The 18,278-nt window shown below is 39.4% G+C and overlaps 1 protein-coding gene and 3 non-coding genes across 5 annotated transcripts; all 4 read left to right on the top strand.

Moving 5' to 3' along the window:
• Positions 1-643: 643 nt before the first annotated feature.
• Trnai-aau lies at positions 644-716 on the top strand. Its single transcript has one exon. It is a non-coding gene; the product is annotated as a tRNA-Ile (tRNA).
• Positions 717-2,697: 1,981 nt separating this feature from the next.
• Trnai-aau lies at positions 2,698-2,770 on the top strand. Its single transcript has one exon. It is a non-coding gene; the product is annotated as a tRNA-Ile (tRNA).
• A 498-nt stretch (positions 2,771-3,268) lies between these two features.
• On the top strand, positions 3,269-3,341 carry Trnai-aau. The gene has a single exon. It is a non-coding gene; the product is annotated as a tRNA-Ile (tRNA).
• A 614-nt stretch (positions 3,342-3,955) lies between these two features.
• Positions 3,956-14,652, top strand: LOC117303388 (uncharacterized protein YER152C-like). 2 transcript variants are annotated; one of them, XM_033787565.1, is made up of 9 exons: positions 3,956-4,390; positions 7,423-7,541; positions 8,455-8,606; positions 9,189-9,350; positions 9,807-10,074; positions 10,768-10,882; positions 11,364-11,435; positions 12,377-12,480; positions 13,705-14,652. In XM_033787565.1, exons 1-9 carry the CDS (start codon positions 4,049-4,051, stop codon positions 13,826-13,828), a joined length of 1,458 nt encoding a protein of 485 aa, XP_033643456.1. In that variant the 5' UTR covers positions 3,956-4,048; the 3' UTR covers positions 13,829-14,652. The 2 variants fall into 2 exon arrangements, with proteins under 2 accessions (XP_033643456.1, XP_033643457.1); XM_033787566.1 differs by lacking the exon at positions 3,956-4,390 and adding an exon at positions 6,324-6,720.
• The last annotated feature ends 3,626 nt before the right edge of the window (positions 14,653-18,278 follow it).

Here is an 18,278-nt window from a genome sequence, read left to right as displayed (position 1 = left end):
TTAAAAGCAGCTCACAGAAATGATCTTTTGAGGTTGTTTTTCTCTTTGTCCAACTTGAATAAAATCAAATTAGTGTAGTCTATAACTCACAGTTCTAGATTAGCACTTCTTTTCACAAAGATCTAAAATTGATCGTAACTGCAAATCAATCGTAGTTGCTTAGTAAAGTGTGATGTCACAATTCAAATCACTATGGTGATACTGAACATTCTTGTGTTGCGGTGGATTTTATTGCTTTGTGAAATCGGCCCCTGCTGGTTCCAAAAAGGGATGATGTCCACGGCTAACATAGAGGGCGCTCGCACCAATAACGGGAAAGGCATTCTGGGCGCGGAGTGGGCTTAAAATTTAGGTTTGGACTTTGTATCAACAATAACATTACATGTTTGAGTTATTCGGGCTATCGTTATGCACAATTGTAACGGTGCATTGATTGTTAATTCCATCTGGAGCATTAGCAATCTTGTTGGTCGGAAATTCATGCTTTTCCAAAATAATTAACATAGTCCTATCGCTGGATTGAGTGTTAATAAAAAACGTAAATTGTAGGCCTACTTTTGCACACCTTGTGAACTTTCTATTTTTGTCTTTTTGATTTAATAGTATTGACAAATTTTCCAGTTAGGCGAGACAAACATCAATTGGTCGGTTAGCTCAGTCGGCAGAGCATCGTGCTAATAACGCGAGGGTCGTGGGTTCGAGCCCCACACTGACCAGTATTTATTTTTGTTTCTACCGTATATATAATAATAGGCTAAATACAATGATTTTTATCTCATGACTCTCGCAAATTAATTTTTCCCAGTTTTCAAACAACATGCCTGACCATCACCTTACACCCAGTTCTTAAGAAAAAGACTCGTGCTGGAAGTCAGGTCATGACTTTTGCTTCTGTTTTGTTCTATTGATCAATATCGAACAACTATTGTCGATTATTTAATTTAATCATTATGTCTATATCACTGGCGAACACAAGGAACATGACACACACATGCATGTAGGCCCTAAGGTAGCAGCGCGATTCACATTTACAACAATAAATATTACAGAATAATTAGTATGAGGGGAAAAAAGAGTTTGCAATTTATATTAGTTGATCTAAAACTTCGCATATAAGAACATAATGTGATGTTTGTAGACCAACAATTTTGTTTGTTTTTTTAGGAAAATAATGTGTATACTATCACCAACTAGAGAACCTTTTCAGAACAACATGTGCAATTTCATGACAATGTTTACAAAAATAGAACGAAACAACTGTCTATGTCTACAATTGTCAGAAAAAATCGTTAAATAAATAAAAAATTACTACTACGACCTGAACTTATGGAAAATTCCATTCATTTTTTCGTTTACAATCTGGCTCCAAAGAGCAGTTTATAAAAAGCGAGGTTTCAGATTAGAAAAATGTTGATTCTTTTGTTTTATATAAATAGATGTCATCTGGAATTTAGAATGGTTCGCGTGAGATCGGCAGTCGTTGCGTGGTAACTGGTGCCCGACCCACACGGCAAGTAATTTATACAGAGCAACTATTTAAAGGGTTTATGCCTTTTGGGGTAATTACTCCCCCAGAAAATATTGACCATACAAACTTATTTTCGTCTCTCAGATTGTATTCTAATAACGAATTATTCTTACTGCGTGGACATAATCGCTCCAGATGTTCGATAATTATCTCAAAACGCTACCACCTTTTGAGGTGAAAAATTTTAGTAACAAAGCAATTAAAAGGTTCCAAAAGGTCAAATTCAGTTCTGTACTTAGCTCATTTTCCAATAAATGGGGTCTTACAACTAAGGGAATAATGATTACAAGTCTCTAACCTCATGCCAATAATTGGTGTAAAATGCCACTGTATTTGATACCCTCAGATGAGGTCCAAATCCCAAACCGTTCGATGACGTCATGTTTCAAGTTCCGCTCTGACAGGGTATCAATTTCAATGGAAGACCATTTTTAACGTACGGCCAGAAACTTGTATCTTTTCACTCTAATGAGGACTTTATCTATTTGGAAATAATGAGTGAATTCACAAAATCTTTTTATTTGGAAATGAGTGCATTCACAAAATCTTTCTATTTGGAAATGAGTGCATTCAGAAAATCTTTCTATTTGGAAATGAGTGCATTCACAAAATCTTTCTAACGCGAGGGTCGTGGGTTCGATAAGAGCCCCACACTGACCATTTTATTTTTGCCAGTAAAAGTTTTTGTTAAAAGCAACATAAAAAACACCAAAATGGAACATCATACTCATACTGAATTCGAGTTTTTCCTATTGCTGACGTTTGGCATTTTTTCTTGCGTTTTAATTTACTTTCAGAGGAGTAATTGAAAATCTATTGATGAGGAACTTACTATGGGTAATAATTATAATCCCATCATTACGTGAGACTGAAACTGTGTTTGTGCTCTGATGCCCGGTGGTGGCGCTGTGCAGCGGCTGGATTTTCAGCTATTCTGATCAGCCCACTGAGGGCGCTAGATAACTTTATCGGGGGGAAGTGAAGAGATGAAAATTAGGTGTCAAAAACTGCGTGTTTCTTTTAGGAATCAAATTAGAATATTACTAACACAGAGTATCTGACTCACCGCTTAGCAGTAAACAATTACTTTTTGATAACAAAATATATGAAAATGACCATTTATGTGCTCACAAGAGTATAAAGTTTTATGATTCAATATCATGTCGAGCGGTCGGTTAGCTCAGTCGGCAGAGCATCGTGCTAATAACGCGAGGGTCGTGGGTTCGAGCCCCACACTGACCATGCTTCTTTTTTCTTCTTTGCTTATTTTCTTTTATTATTGACCAATACTGAATTAAATACTGATTACCGTCGAACTGCTGAAATATTTTTAGTATTTCCTCTTTTTACAAGTACCATTAAATGGTGACGATTGCTTTTAAAGTTTTTATCATGATTTAGTACTTTTTGGGCACATACATTTTTACATTCTTCTTCAAACTTACGAAATACGATACACACAAACAAATGATATCAAACAGAGTTCGGGACATTTTCAAAGCTGCGGCTTCGGTTTTGGGGCTCGAGGCTGAAAACATGTACTTTCGATTGGACGGCAGCATGCAGAGTTTGGTTTCGAAAAGGGCCCATTGCATGGTGTTTTGCATGTACACACGACCATGACGACACGACACATTGTAAATGGTCACGTGATATGTGCTAACTGCCTAATGACGTCATAATGGGCGTGCTCTCCTATTAAAACGTATTTATTGTAACAATTTAGCTATGTAGGCATGAGGTCGGTTAGCTCAGTCGGCAGAGCATCGTGCTAATAACGCGAGGGTCGTGGGTTCGAGCCCCACACTGACCAGAATTCCTTTTTTTTAAATTTCTTTCTTAAATTTTAGTGATTTTAATGACTGCAACAATATATTGAATGTCTGGCAATCAGTGAAGAATTTTGAGCTACTTTTGTTCACGTAATGTTGTGGTATTATGAACAAGAAATATGATGCTTCTTCAATAGGTTTTACAGGCAGAAACTAATTTCTTTTATTTATAACTTTTTACTCTAATAATAGTGTTAGCTAGTTCCAGATGGTTCCAGAGTAAATATAGCTGCAAAACTGTTTGACTTCATCACAGATTTCATGGGAAAACCATGGATGGAGCAGTATAATGGAAATCACACTATATATAGATAGAGGTAGAATCGATCATGGAGGAGGTATAATAATAACTGGTCATTGTATTCCAAGTTGGGTTGGTGGAAATACCGTACAAAAATACATCGTTAAAAAATTAAATCCTTCCTCCATGAACTATTAATAAAAAAAACCACAAGGGAAACTGACTGGTATCATTTTTCCCACGCACGGCACCGGACCTCCTTTTTGGGGATCGAACCCAACTAGCCCACAGTCGCGTGACCAAAGGACAGGGGGACGCACATACTGCTAACATACTGAGGACAAAGGTTGAGTGTCGAGTTGTCTTATTTTACACGTATCGCATCGGCAGCAGACGACAACCTGCGACCACCCGGCCCTTGCGTACCGCGGTCCCTTGCGTAACACAATGTTCATGCCTACAACTGCAAGACTTTCACGGGCAGCGTTAACCAGTGCCAGATATCTTTCCCCCATCGTTTCTCCCTCCCTGACAGCAGCAACATCTCCCTTCCAAACCTCCTTCAAGATACGCTGTTTGTCGTCAACGTCGTCCACAATGGCAGAATCATGCATTCCCGTCAAGAAACGACGAACTGAAATCACGGAATCCGGTCCAATGGCTGAGAATGATTTCAAGTCGAGGGGTCTCTTCTTGAACGTGAAACAGAACTTAACCGTCGGTGGCCCAGGGCCGGACAGGCTCAAAGCAGTTGCTGGTCTTCTGTCCAAGGCCTCGGTGAAAAGGATGGTAAGTTTATCCATGGATGTGGAACGGAAGTAGAAACTACATCAATCATGGCTTATTAGGAAAAAGATCGACCATCGTATATAGCGCTTTGCCACGGTCCTATACTACTTGCCGTCAACTCGCCGACTTGCCGTCAACTCGCCGACTTGCCGTCAACTCGCCGTCAACTCATTTTCGTGCCGTCAACTCATTAAATTTACATGAAATATTTATAAATGGGACACGGAAGTGTTAAGTCTGGGCTGAACTACATATTTCTCATGGTTTTCGGTAAAAATTCATTCACAAAAACGACTTTGGGTTGATAAAAAAAAAGTACCAATCATTGACATCTTGGGCCAAGACTAATCAATGTGAAAAAGCAAGATGGCGGCCGACGGTTTTGCTGTTTCGAGATAATTTTTTCACGAGAAAAAAACTCAATTTTTATTCCGAAATATGACCTAAAACTTTCGCGAATTCTCTTTGAGCTGATACTTTACAGTTCTATGTTTCTTTTGTGGATTTTAAATGTATATTGGAGGAGTTGACGGCGAGTTGACGGCGCAAGTGAGTTGACGGCGAGTTGACGGCAAGTAGTAGGACCCCTTGGATAAAATTCCGTATGGCGCCACCACTTTTTCACTATTTTTTACAAAAAAGGATATCTCATTGAGGTAAATTAGATACTATATTATTTCATATCGAATGAAAAAGTGGTGGCGCCATACGGAAACTTTTCCGACCCCTTTGCCATCCATACTTTTTTTGTGCCAACTCGTGAGGCATGACTCCTTGTTGACCTTAGGCATAGAACTATAAATTATAGTTCTATGACTAATGACTAAGTGTCCTTGCTCCATGCTCTATGGTGGAACAAACCTGACTCCTCAGCTCAGTATAGCATGTCCTGTTGAGTCCATTAATTTCAGGGGCAAGCCAACTCGAAAAGTTTCAGTATCCTGCCACCACTTTTTCATTTGCTATACAAAAAAAAAGTATTAAATTTACTTAAAAATGAGTGAAAAAGTGGTAGGCCTAGCTAGCTGGAGTCGGAAAGTTTTCCAACTACACTACCGTGCATCTATCGTTTATTCTGTTTATAATTTATTTTAAATATATTTTCACAGTCGTTCATGGTGGTCTGTTTCTGTTCCCTATTTTATTTTACTTAATCTTCAATGTATGCTTTAATTTTCTTTCCTAAGATGATTCTATTTTAATTGTTAACTTTGTACATATCAGATTTTTTTTATATAGGCTATATGAATATTTCTTATTTTTTTTTTTTGTATCCTTTCCTGTAATTGGCGGCTCGTCCGCTGTTGGTTTGGTCAATAAATATATAATATATAAAAAAAAATAGGCCTACTGGCTGCGGGTGGATATAAAAGTATGGACATTTTTTTAAATGTCAATGAGGATTGGTTTTGTAGTAACAAACATGACCACTCTAGAATATTGGCATTAAGTTTTGAGGAGGTTTCTGCACAGTATAAATTCAAATTCTTTAAAAATGCTTGTCCTTCATCCAACAAAACGTAGCTCCTACCACCAGTCTGATAGTACTTGTGTCCTGTCGAAAAATCCCTCCCAGCCCATTGTATAAAGGATTGGTAAAATTTTCTGGAAAGTAGCCTAACCCGTAACTAAATTTTAATTTCTAAACATTTCCAAACATCATTCTCAAACTTTCATAAACAGATTTAGCACCGCCCACTTGGGGTCAACAGAGTCAACACAGAGAATGATAGCGTTAACAATATAATATAATATACAATATAATATATGGGGTCCATTGGTTTCCCACAGCTGGGTGGCAAATTCTGTACAAAGGAACCATGCAACAACTGAAATGCATTGGAGCCTAAACAAGTGTCAATAGTGGGATTGTTAACCAAATTACACCCTATTATACCAAAAAAATACCTAGCAGTCAAATTCTCAACCATTACAGTAGAAATTCCCAACACTTAAGTGGTACCCTCTGTAAGGTTCCAAAGCTTCTAATACAAAATTTCCCGATAGTAGTGCCCCTTACGTGAGGAAAATTGCTGGGCAATTGTTCAAGGCCTGCACTCTACCAAACAGAGAAAAGGATCACAGAGCAAAGCAAGGACTTAGCTACCCAGGAAATTCTATCTGATATCACTGGTTTCATCATGGAGGTATATTTACCTGTTCGGGAAAGGCGCACAGACATCCAAGAGATTGGTTTTCTCGCCCAGAACCAATTTCAGTTCAGAGCAACTTTGGAGGGTATTGATCAGCATTTATCCCTCGGTGTACCAGGCCATGACAAACTTAAGATTGTAGCTGAATTGTTGTGGAAGGCTGCGGCGAAGAGGATGGTAGGTTGAGATGGGCTCGGAAAGGTGGAGTTAGGGATGGGGGTAAAATTTTGTCTAATTCAGTGTTTTGAGAAGTGATTCATGCATGAATTTTTTTTCCAGATTTCTTAGGGTAGGGGTTTGTTCGCAAATGCTGTGGCTAGAGATTTGGTTGTGGTTGGTACCGGCTGTCACCTCGCTAATCGTGGATGGAGTTGGCATTTAAAGGAACACGCTGCGTTGGATCGGTCGAGTTGGTCTTTGAAAAGCGTTTGAATCCGTTTGTTATGAAATGCAAATGGTTAATAGATCAAATAAAAGTAGAACATATTGATCCACACAAACATGCCTTGAAATTGCACAGTCTTCCTTTTACGCGCTAAGTCACACAGTCGGCAATTTTGTTGAGTCAAAATTTTGACTCCATAAAATGGCTGACCGTGGTAGTTCATGACATAAAAGGAAAACTGTGCAATTTTGAGCAATACTTGTGTGGATCATTATGTTGTACTTTTAAAATATCTTTCTAACCGTATGCATGTCAGAACAAATGGTTTCAAACGCTTTTCAAAGTCCGACTCGTCCGATCCAAGGCAACGTGTTCTTTTAAGTGTCAAGACTCGGACTTGAACACCAGAACACCAGAGCTCAAGTCCAGTCTCTTGACCTCTCGGCCACGACATAAAACTTAAGACTTAATCTTTTCATCCTATTTCTCCATAGGGTGAAGAGGCGGCAGGTGAAGCAGATCTTTTACAGTACGGTAACCCTTATGGAGATCCACTTTGCCGCATCGAGTTGGCCAAGTTCCTGAGCGACGCGTATGGCATGCCGGTTGACTGGTAAGTGCCCATAAACTGATGGATGTGTAAGATCTAGCCATGGGACGAATTTCATAAAGCATGTAAGCATAAAAATGTTGCTTTACAGAAACTGGTTACCAACCAAAATTCAATGGAGTTTACATTGTTGCAACTGGTGCCCCACTAATTTTTGTTCTTATCAAAGACATTTAATGCTTAACGGCTTTATGAAATTAGGCCCAATTTCATGAAGCTGCTTAAATACAAAAAACAACTAAACACAAAATTATGCTACCAGAGTACAGTTACCAGCCAAACTACCATGTCTCATGTACAATGTGTGACTGGTATCCTGCTCATTTCTTATAAGCATTTAATTTGTTTTAAATACTTTCTACTTATGAAAACAGCTCATTGGATTTGGGGCACTGTTATGGGCTAAAGAAACAAGATACTAAATATCTAGTTTTGACTTTTGGGCTGACCTAACCCCCGAATTTAGATTTTATAGGTACTGTGTTATCATGATTTAAATCATTGATTAGATTTAAAATAGTCGTTTTTTTAAATTGGTTGTAAGCTTTCATTTGAAGGTATTGCACCACACACCCAAATTCAGGACTGAAAACTCAATCCACATGCAAGCCTCCAGGTCTGAGGCAGGATTCGAACCAAAGTCCACAGAGGTGAAAGGAACCACTGACTTAATCAGGGGCCAATTTCATAAGGCTACCCAAGCAGAAAATATTGCTAAAAAATGTTCTGCTGAGCAGAAATAAGCAGGACACACGTCACAAATTGTACATGTGACTAAGTCATTTGGCTGTTAATCGTAATACTTTTTGTGCTAAAAGTAGCTCTATGAAATTGGGTCTTGATTATTTATTGATTTGGCCATTCCTAATGAATCTATTAAAGAATTTGATGTGTAATGATTGTTATTTGCTTTCAGCAATGATCTGTTGACGACGGGGGGAGCTACCCAGGCTATGTCCTTCCTACTCTCTTACTTCTTCACTGCCGGGGACACCATCTTCGTCGAGGACCCCACGTACTTTATCCATTTGGGTATCTTTAAAGATGCCGACATGAAAGCTGTGCCAGGTGGGTCCGACTATTAATCGAACATTGTTCCATAGGCGGTTAAAGTCAGTTAAAGACAGTGGACACTTTGGGTAATTACTCAAAATAATTTTTAGCAAAAAACCTTACTTGGTCACAAGCAATGGGGAGAGGTTGACAGTATAAAACATTGTGAGAAACAGCTCCCTCTTAGTTGTCGAGAAGGAAGAAATTTTCCTTGAATTTGATTTTGAGACCTCATAATTAGATTTTGCGGTCCCGAAATCAAGCATCTGAAAGCACACAACTTCGTGTGACAAGGGTGTTTTTTCCTACGTTATTATCTTGCAACTTTGACCACCAGTTGTGCTCAAATTCTCACAGGTTTGTTGTTTGTTTTGTGCATCCCAGCCAATGCATACAAAAACATATCTGTTGGATGCCCCATATTGGTGGGCAATGTCACTGTGCATAATTCAGTGAAGTGCGCATTCTAGGCGACGCAGCATTTACACGTAAACCCGTTGCCAACCGAAATGGTGAGCGTGGCGCAGTCGCCGCTTGTGACGTGCGTGCAAGGGGGTCAATTTGACTCTATTTTATTTATTAACTTTTTTTTTGCAGTACCCCTACAAAAGGATGGGATCGACACAGAGACACTGGAGGTTAAATTGAAAGAGATGAAAGCCAAGAGCAGTTGGGAACCGACCGCCGCACATCCATTCCGTGCCATGCTGTACGTCATAACTGTCTTCCAGAACCCTACCACACTGTGCTACTCCAAAGGTAACCATTGTTTTTGGGTTTTTTTTTGTGTGAAACGTTTTTGACAATTACAAAAATCTATTAACAGAGGCTTGTGAAGGAGGTTTACTAGCTTACCGATGGTGATTCTTCTTTTGTCCTTCAGCAAGCAAAAGGATTGATTTTGATACGAATTAATTGACTGATTCTGTGAACAAGAGAACAAAAATAAATCGCAAGCATCAGTTGGGATTCAATCCAATAACCTTTTTTTTCTAAACAGACATTTTGGAAAGTATACAGTGCTTCTGTGTCTTGAACACCCAGCAGGGTGGATACGTGCACATTACAAGTCTTATTATTATTATAATTATTATTAGTGCTAACACACTGTGTAAGGGTAAAACTCAAAATAATATTTGTTATCGTCGATGCAAATGTAACATCTTTTAAATAGTCTTTTGATTGACTTACTATTTATTTTTCTTGTAAAAACAGCTAAATGTGAGCGTATCATTGAGCTGGCCAGGGAGTACGACCTTCTCGTTGTTTCTGATGACATCTACAATGTACTCTCGTGGGTGCCAACAGGCGGTGATGAGCTCGGCCTTGCCCCACCTCGACTCTTCTCGTACGACAAGAAGGACGACCCAGGGTACAAAGCTAACGTCGTCTCCTGTGGCTCGTTCTCCAAGTTCATGTGCCCAGGTGTCCGCTTGGGCTGGTTCGAGACTGCTCCTCGCATCATTGATATGATGAGGAAAAGGTAAGGGCAGGCATGGAATTTCATCTTTGAGTGGACAAGGCGATTTTTATTTTCCAAAGGGCAATTCCATTTCTCCATTAAAAAGTCTTTGAAACCGTTAGAAAGTCTATCGGAATCGGTTTTTGAAGGGGCTCCAAGGCAAAGACCAAGGGCAACAGGGCCATGTAAGGGGGTCCGAAAAGGATTTTGTTTTCATATTGAAAAAGGGCTCTATTACTTTCAAGTGTTTAAAAATGTTGTTACTTGTTTATACAACATGATATGAAGGGTTTGAAGGGGCTCCAAGGCAAAGACCAGGGGCAACAGGGCCATGTAAGGGGGTCTGAAAAGGATTTTGTTTTCATATTGAAAAAGGGCTCTATTACTTTCAAGTATTTAAAAATGTTATTACTTGTTTATACAACATGATAAAGCTGATGGAATCATTCTCTCAATAATATGCACTACACAAAGATCACTCTCAAGCCCAGTTCATACTTCCTCGACTCACTTGCGAATATCGCTGCGAAAGGAGGGTTGTGACGTCAAAGTCACGTCAAATTCGCTTCGCATTCGCATGAAGTATGAACCGGGCTTCACTTGCTAAAACACTGGTTACCATGCCTGATATAATGTAACCTGTATTGCTAATGACTGGTTCCCTGCTGATGTAGGTTCTGTTTCCTTTGACTTTTGACCTTATTGTTTGAACAGTTCATATCTGCTGAGTGGCGGTAACTTCAACACGTTGGCTTCAGGAATCATGGGTGCTGCATTGGAGATGAATCTGGTGCAGAATCATCTCGCTTGGCTCAGGAAAACTTACTCTGTGAGTATAATTAGCTGTTCCTACTTAGTAGTCAGATTGCCTATTATTTCCGTCAAGATTTTACTTTGTTTTTCTTCTTATTACTATTGTTGTTATTGTTAATATTCTTTCTATCCGTCGAAAAAAAAACATAAGATTTGTACGCACTTTTTTTTTGTCTGAAAAGGTATTTTAGTTTTATTGCAACGTACGTAGTATATTTTGACCATCACATCACTTTTTTTTTGTCTGAAAAGGTATTTTAGTTTTATTGCAACGTACGTAGTATATTTTGACCATCACATCATAAATACTGTCTTTAGTTTGTGTCAGCGACATGTTCATGTTTAGACCACCAAATTTAAAAAATCACAATTTATGAGCCATATGGTGCGAGGGGAGGTTATAAATTAGGTTCCTATATTCCATGTTTCACTCTTTAACCTGACGCATTTTAAACCCGGACATTTGTTAGAAATATTTTTTTGGATCTTGTTGACAGGCGTCGTCCCGGGCAATGTGGAAAACTCTGCAAGCAGAGATGCCAGAAGGGGTGCGTGTTGCAGAACCACAGGTAGGACAAAACTCGGCTCATTTCTCAGTTGAAACTTTAGTCTCGGTTGTAGCCAGAATTTCAAGAGACGGTGTTATTTTTTCTAAACATGACATTAATTATTTCAGGCCAAATTTATTAATTCAATTCAAAATAATCATACTCACATTCAAGGCACTACATGGGTCAGCCATACCCTACATACACAATCTCTTGACACCCCGTACAACTAGACCAGGTCTAAGATCTATCAGCAATACACTCCATGTTCCTCGAACTCGACTGGTCAGTTATGGGGACAGGGCTTACTCCAACATAGCACCAAGACTCTGGAATTCACTTCCGGAATACCTCAGACAAATACACAACATCACTCTCTCACAGCAGACACTCAAAACACACATTGTTCTTGCTTGCTATCCAAAACTTGAAGCGCCTTTGAATGTTTCTCTTTTTCAGTAAAGTGCGCCTAATAAATGCTGTAGTTTTCTTCTTATTATTATTAGTACCAAGTATGTAAAAGTAACAAGTACAAAAATTCCAAGAATTTTGAGTTGAACGAAGAAAAATCTTTACACATGAACCTGCAAATGAACTTTATGGCGCTCTTTCAACGGAGCTATCTAGCCCAAATGTTATTGTCTCCCTACTTTGTCAAATGTTTAAGTCAATAGCAGGTCAGATGCTTCACGGAGGTGACAAAGGTAATTGCCTATGTGCCCCTGGTCATTGACTTGGTACCCTTAAAATGCTCCAGTAGAATATTACAATTTCTTTTAGTATGCCCTTTACCAAGGAGAACATTTCTGGTGCCCTTGCCCTTTCAAAAATAAAGCATAAAGTGAGTTGAAAACACCATTAATCACCAACAATTACAACTGATTGAGAGTGATTACCAACAACTCAAAATAATTCAGCCGATTTTTTTACCAATATCTTTAACGTGGTTGATCTCCCTGTAGGGGGGGTACTTCATCTGGGTGGAGCTTCCCGAAGGATCTGACGCAGCTGAAGTCCTCAAGATTGCAAAGGAGGAGTTCAAAGTCGCCTTTCTGCCCGGTCAAAAGTAAGTGCTTGTTTTTTTTCCTCCTTCGGGCAACTTACAAATCCTGTTTGTTTGTCTTCAATGCACCCACTGACCATGCCCTGTTATCATGAATAAATACCTTATCACATTTACCCTTGACCGTTTGAGTTTCGTTTCATTTATTCAGATATTTTTAAAGTTTTTTTGCGCCTGCTACCAGCTCGAGTTAGCTGTGTAAATGTCTGTGCATGTTTATGATTTATGTGTATGCACACACAGTGCATGCATGGTGTGAGATCATGTACTTTCAAAGCCATTGCCTTGGTGGTTCTTTTTGAGCTTGCCAGGGTAGTCACAGTTTGCATGCATACTTGTGTGGCTCCTGCTAATACAGCACTCCCTTTTCTGTAGTGAAAACTGGACCTTGCGCAAGATAATTCATTTGTGACTGATATTCTGCTGGTTTTACTTTATGTGAAATGAATATGGCGGTTAGAAAATCTCTACCGTGCCTCGCCAAAGGGTTTACAGCTCAATGAAAATCGGCCTATATTGTATTTTAAGGACTTAAAGTTCGTAGTACACAAGGGATATAGCAAAAACTTCCCTGATTTCAGGGACTTTCTTTTAACGGTCTTCCTGCTCCTTCAGATTATCTTGACAGATGTGAAATTTCCACCAAAGAGGTGAAATTGTTGTCACCAAACCTTGAGATGATGTAGAGGATCTGTAAACCTCTAACCATGCCTTGCCTAGCCTTGCCTTCCCTATAGCTTAGCTAAGCTTTGTCTAGCCTTGCCTTGCCTAGCCTAGCTTTCCTTATAGCCTAGCCTTGCCTAGCCTTGCCTAGCCTTCTCTATAGCCTAGCCTTGCCTAAGCCGTGTTCATCCAGTATCTGATGTAACCCTCCTCCTGTGCTCACCATTTTCCTCATTCTTGTGCCTGTCTTATTAAGTAGTACACAGCTAGGATGTAATGTCGTCTCTCCACCTCCTTTTTCTGTCTGCATCATTTTTCTCTTCTCTGTTCTTAGTTGCCAACCTGAAAATCTTGCGGTCCATCTCATGTCGATTATGCATGCTACGGTGTCAAGCCAATCTCCACTTTTCCTCCCTGATTTTTTACATTTATTTTGTGGTCTCTCTACCATTTAACATCTCCCACAATGGATTGCCTTTATCTCCATCCACTTAAAGATTGAGCTTGTATTCCAATTTTTAGGATTTTTCATTTACATACAATCTCAATTGTCTCGTTTCTTAGAGCCTCACCGAGCGGTAAATACGCCAACTGCATGCGGTTGTCTTTCAGTTTCTACCTAGACAGCGACTTACAAGAGGGCGCTAAAGGCATCGCCGCGGCAACCAAGAAGTATCTCTCCAAATGATTCGATTCGAAAACGAGTGACTTTCTGTTTTCCGATTTTTTTTATTTTAAAGACACTGTGTCAAACGCAGACAGCCTTAAAAAAAACGACACGAAGTTTTGATTGAAAGGTCAGATGGAACTGATGGAACTGGTGGAACTGGCTAGCTAGTCTTTTTTTTTCCGAAAGTCATTATTTATACGCCCAAATAGTAAATTAAAATTGCTAACATTTAAACTAATCATGATTTGGGTAGTTTATGAAAAATAACATAACTATATATCAACTGGATGGGATCTTTTTGTAAGAATTGTTTCAAATGGTGAATGCACAAGTCTTTAAATGGAACATCAAAGAGTGACTCCAAGGTCATATTCAGTTTTTTTATTTACTCGTTTTTCAATATTTTAAAGTCTGTATGAAAATGGGAAAAAATGTACAGGTCTCTAACGTAAAGTTAAGCTAGTGTAAAATGCCACTGTTTGACCACTTAAGTGCAATTTTTGTCAAAATCCAAAAGTGTTCAATGACGTCACTTTTCAAATCCGTGATGAGTGCATTTTTCTACACAGAATTTCCAGTTAATTGCGCTCTATGCAACTTAGCTTCTCAGTTGGGAGTAAGGACGTTTAGCCTCCAAAATTGTTTAAGTATTATTATATTCTAATTTTAAAAGTAATAATAAGTTTAGCCTACAAAATCTTATTTTTAAAGATTATTATTCTAGTTTTGGTACATTGGGGATATGAATTCATGATAGTTGCACCATGGTATGATGGTATGAATTTTAACATGAATGTTTATTATTTTGTGATGATAAAATATGATATTATATATCAACAGCACTGGTGAAGTAATGGTCTATATTATTGAAAGTGTAAGCCAGGCATCATATTCTAGCCTTCGATTGGCTGAAGTTCTTAATGAGGGTTAGTGCATATGTACAGCTTTTCATGGATTTTCTTTCTAAAGGGTTTGCACAATATTGGTAATTTCAAGTTTTGTTTTACTATTATATTACTTCGTCTGTAAAATTAAAGATTTGAAGGCCATATTTCTATTAGCTTAAAAAAAACAATAGTCCAATATTGTGCCCATGTGGGCGTTAATTTCCAACCTGGAGCATTTGGGGTACAGCTAGCCCTCTTAAAAATGTCCTATTTTGCTACATTACGAGGTAAAGGGTAGTTTTTTCCCAGACGGAGTCTGGCCAGTTTAGTCCTTTATGGGCGTTTTCTTTTACTTTGGATGAGCCTAGTATGATAGCTAATCGGCTATCCTACCAACAAAAATCTAAAGAAAAATTATGTTTAGATGTTGGAAAATATTATTTGGTTTGTTTTCAAGAGGCTGAGAAACTTAGAAATACTTGTTGAGTGTTTTTGATCTTAACATTCAGCATTACAAGCCAGCAGGAACTTATCTAGTGCGGTGCACCCAAAGCACTGACCAATAATAATGGGTATATAATAACGTCTGTGACCCTAAGTCTGAGTAAGGCACTAAATACTAAACTCCACAGCGGTTCGGCCCATCGGAGAATACCCGAGCGTAACAACCAGGTCCTAGTGGTTAGTCCACTCTTATGTAACAACTCCCCAAACCTGCTGCTACAAATGTACCTGAATAAAGAGGTCTGAAGCAGTGCTTGCATCTTTTAAGCATGAAATCATTAACAACCAGGGCCTAGTGGTTAGTCCACTCTTATGTAACAACTCCCCAAACCTGCTGCGTGGGGGATCGTCGCGAACCGTGCCGGAATGTTCCGAACCGCTGTAGAGGTTAGTTTTTAGTGCCTTTCCAAAGTGTGATCATGAGTGTTGCGTAGCGCCCTCTGTTGACTTTATGACGCCAAGCCAATGCCCTGGATCAGCCAACAGGAAGGACGCGTGAACTCGGTCATGACAACCTTGGCATAGAACTCGAACCGCTCCAATGTCAGTGGCCTTCCTGGCCTACTTTCTGGAATTAACAGCTATCCCAGTCTTTTCCGCTTGCACGCCAGCTTACCTGTAGGAGACTCTTCCTCTGTTTCTCTGTCGGGTCACCAACTCTGGGAAAAGGAGGGGGGGCTAGGGGGTAGAGGGTCACGGTCGCAAAAGGGTGTCAACAATCTCGGCGGTCCAAATTGTTGGTTCTTTTTCTCTCTGGAGGGGTGCTGATTTGAAAGGGGAGCGGAAAGTGGGCCAAGCTCACGCGGAGAGAGTCTGGGAGTGAAGTGGGTGCGGCTGAGTTTGCCTGGACGTGCTTGGTAGACCGTAGAGGGGGTAGACTGAGATTACGGAGGGGGATTTTTTTGGTGGTACTAACTTTACCCGCCGACCCTCTGCCCATCAGGGGGAACCTCTTAAAATTATTGTACGCAATGGATATACAATCTCCGATGGATCTCAAATCAGTGGGTCGTCAGAAGGAAATGTTTATCATTGTTGTTTTGTTGTTTTGGGGTGGTTCTGTTTTGTTTTTTTATTTTATTTTTGTAGTGTGTTTCGTTTTTATAGGAATCAGGATGCAGGTGATGGTGATGTGGCAACTGCATCGAGCCTTTTAAGCACAACATGATTTATGCTTACCAGAATAAGGTCACCAGCCAAAACACAATATCACATGCAGCCTTATGTGACTGTTCTGGTCATTTTTTTGCTAAGCAGAAAATTGCTTCAAAAGCAACATTTTTCAGATTCAGTAGTTTATGAAAATTAGGCCATGGTCGTGCGTAATAAAACCGCCTGGCAATTGTATTTATTCAAACTAAGTAGTAAACCTGCCAAGCATTTCCTGACCTAGGAACCGATTGGAGGAAAATTCTCTAGCCTTCCTGGGAACGATTTTCCTGTCTGTCATATTGGCTCAATGACCCCCCCCCCCCCTCCTTCCCTTCCAAAACTGTATTCCTCAATGAATCAACCAAAAAAAAAACACATTCGTGCGGGCAGCTAGGTTGAAAAACAGACCGTCGACCTGGCTGAACCCACTTGAAACTACCGGTCATCAAAAGCCCTTTACACCCACCCATCATGGGTTCGACCACAATTCTAAAACAGCCAACTTCAACCACATGACCTTTTCACCCCTCGCAAATGGTTCTCCCAAGTTGAACACATCTATTCTGTTGTTGTCTCGGTAAAAGTTTCGCGGAAATGTTTTTTTATTTTTTATTTCCACCAATTGTTTTCAAAGACGGACACTTAGCATCTGAGTTGAGAGACAAACAAATCGTATTTTGTGTCCAACTTCTGTGGCAAACTTTTCTTTTCACAGGTTTTGTCACCGCGATAAAGTGGTTAAAACACACCGGCATCAAGCTCTGGTGCTTCTGATCAGTAGAGTGTGGGTTCGAGTCTCGGTCTTGACACTTTACCTCAATTATTATTGCTTTGTCATTTGGGTGGGACTTTAAAGCCGTACTAAGGATCCGTGAGATTTGGTAAGTTTACGTAACCCAGAACACTTATCGTAGATCTGGGAGAGTATTGGGGTTAACCCCAGTGTTTCAGGTTCAAATACCAAGCACGCTTGTGTGCGAGATACAGTGATTAAGTTCACTTTGAGGCATCCTTTTGTTGATACTTCCCATAGGCAACTAAGCCTTGATGCCCCCTGGTCATTTCCTTGTTGCCCTTGAAAATACAATATGCTCTAATAGACATTTACAATGTCCAAATAGGGTCACCTTCACCAAGGTGAAAAATACCTTGGTGCCATTGCCCTTTCAGAAACGAAGCATACAGTCCTAGGTTTCATTAATATAGCATACCATTATAATTTAGTAATGATCTGGGACTGGCAAACAATTTTCGCTAAATAACGTGTTAGCAGTCTTTTGCTTGCTTGACAACTTTGACTGAACTTTGGAATCTGTAACAAGCATCCGGAAAATTGTACCCATCTGACAAATTCATTTACTAGAAAATATGAGATGTATGTTGTATTAATCTTATAGTTGATTTTACTGTAAGGCCTCAGCCAAAGTTCTCGTCCAGCTGTTTTTACCGATAAAGTTCTGTGCTTCTTTAATGATTTTGAGGGATCAATCATAATATACATGAAATAATAAACTTGTGAAAATTTGCGCTTACTCCGTTTGTTTTTAGTCGGGAGAGAATAGTGGGTGAAAAAACATGCACAATTGTTAGCATGTAAATACATTGTCTTTATTAGTTATAACAACCGAAATCAGCTTTTGTATAGTAAGTCGATTTTCAGACAGCTTTCTCGAAAATGACTTCTGTGAACTTCATAACCAGTAAGCTTTTTCATAATTAAATTAAACAATGTGTTTTATCCGGAACGATCCTATATAGGCCCAACCTTTAAGAAAGCTACCGGCTTTACTCGGATGTATTTTAATTTGACACCAAGATACTTATACTTTCCTAAGAGACAATACCATTTGCTTGTACCTTTGTTTAGATCTTCATCGAAATTAACATTTCCTCAGCGTAGTTGGAATTGGAGAAGCAAGCCAGAT

This window comes from Asterias rubens, chromosome 19, assembly GCF_902459465.1.
Source record: "Asterias rubens chromosome 19, eAstRub1.3, whole genome shotgun sequence".
Lineage (NCBI taxonomy): Eukaryota > Metazoa > Echinodermata > Asteroidea > Forcipulatida > Asteriidae > Asterias > Asterias rubens.
Note: the sequence above shows the minus strand (reverse complement) of the source record. Positions and strands in the feature narration are given on the sequence as shown.

Excerpts from the sequence above, each read along its gene's own strand:
- LOC117303388 (XM_033787565.1), top strand. The coding sequence starts at position 4,049 with ATGTTCATGCCTACAACTGCAAGACTTTCACGGGCAGCGTTAACCAGT. Across the intron at positions 8,607-9,188 it reads CGACATGAAAGCTGTGCCAG|TACCCCTACAAAAGGATGGG; the intron begins GTGGGTCCGACT and ends TTTTTTTTGCAG. Across the intron at positions 12,481-13,704 it reads GCCTTTCTGCCCGGTCAAAA|AGCCTCACCGAGCGGTAAAT; the intron begins GTAAGTGCTTGT and ends CTCGTTTCTTAG.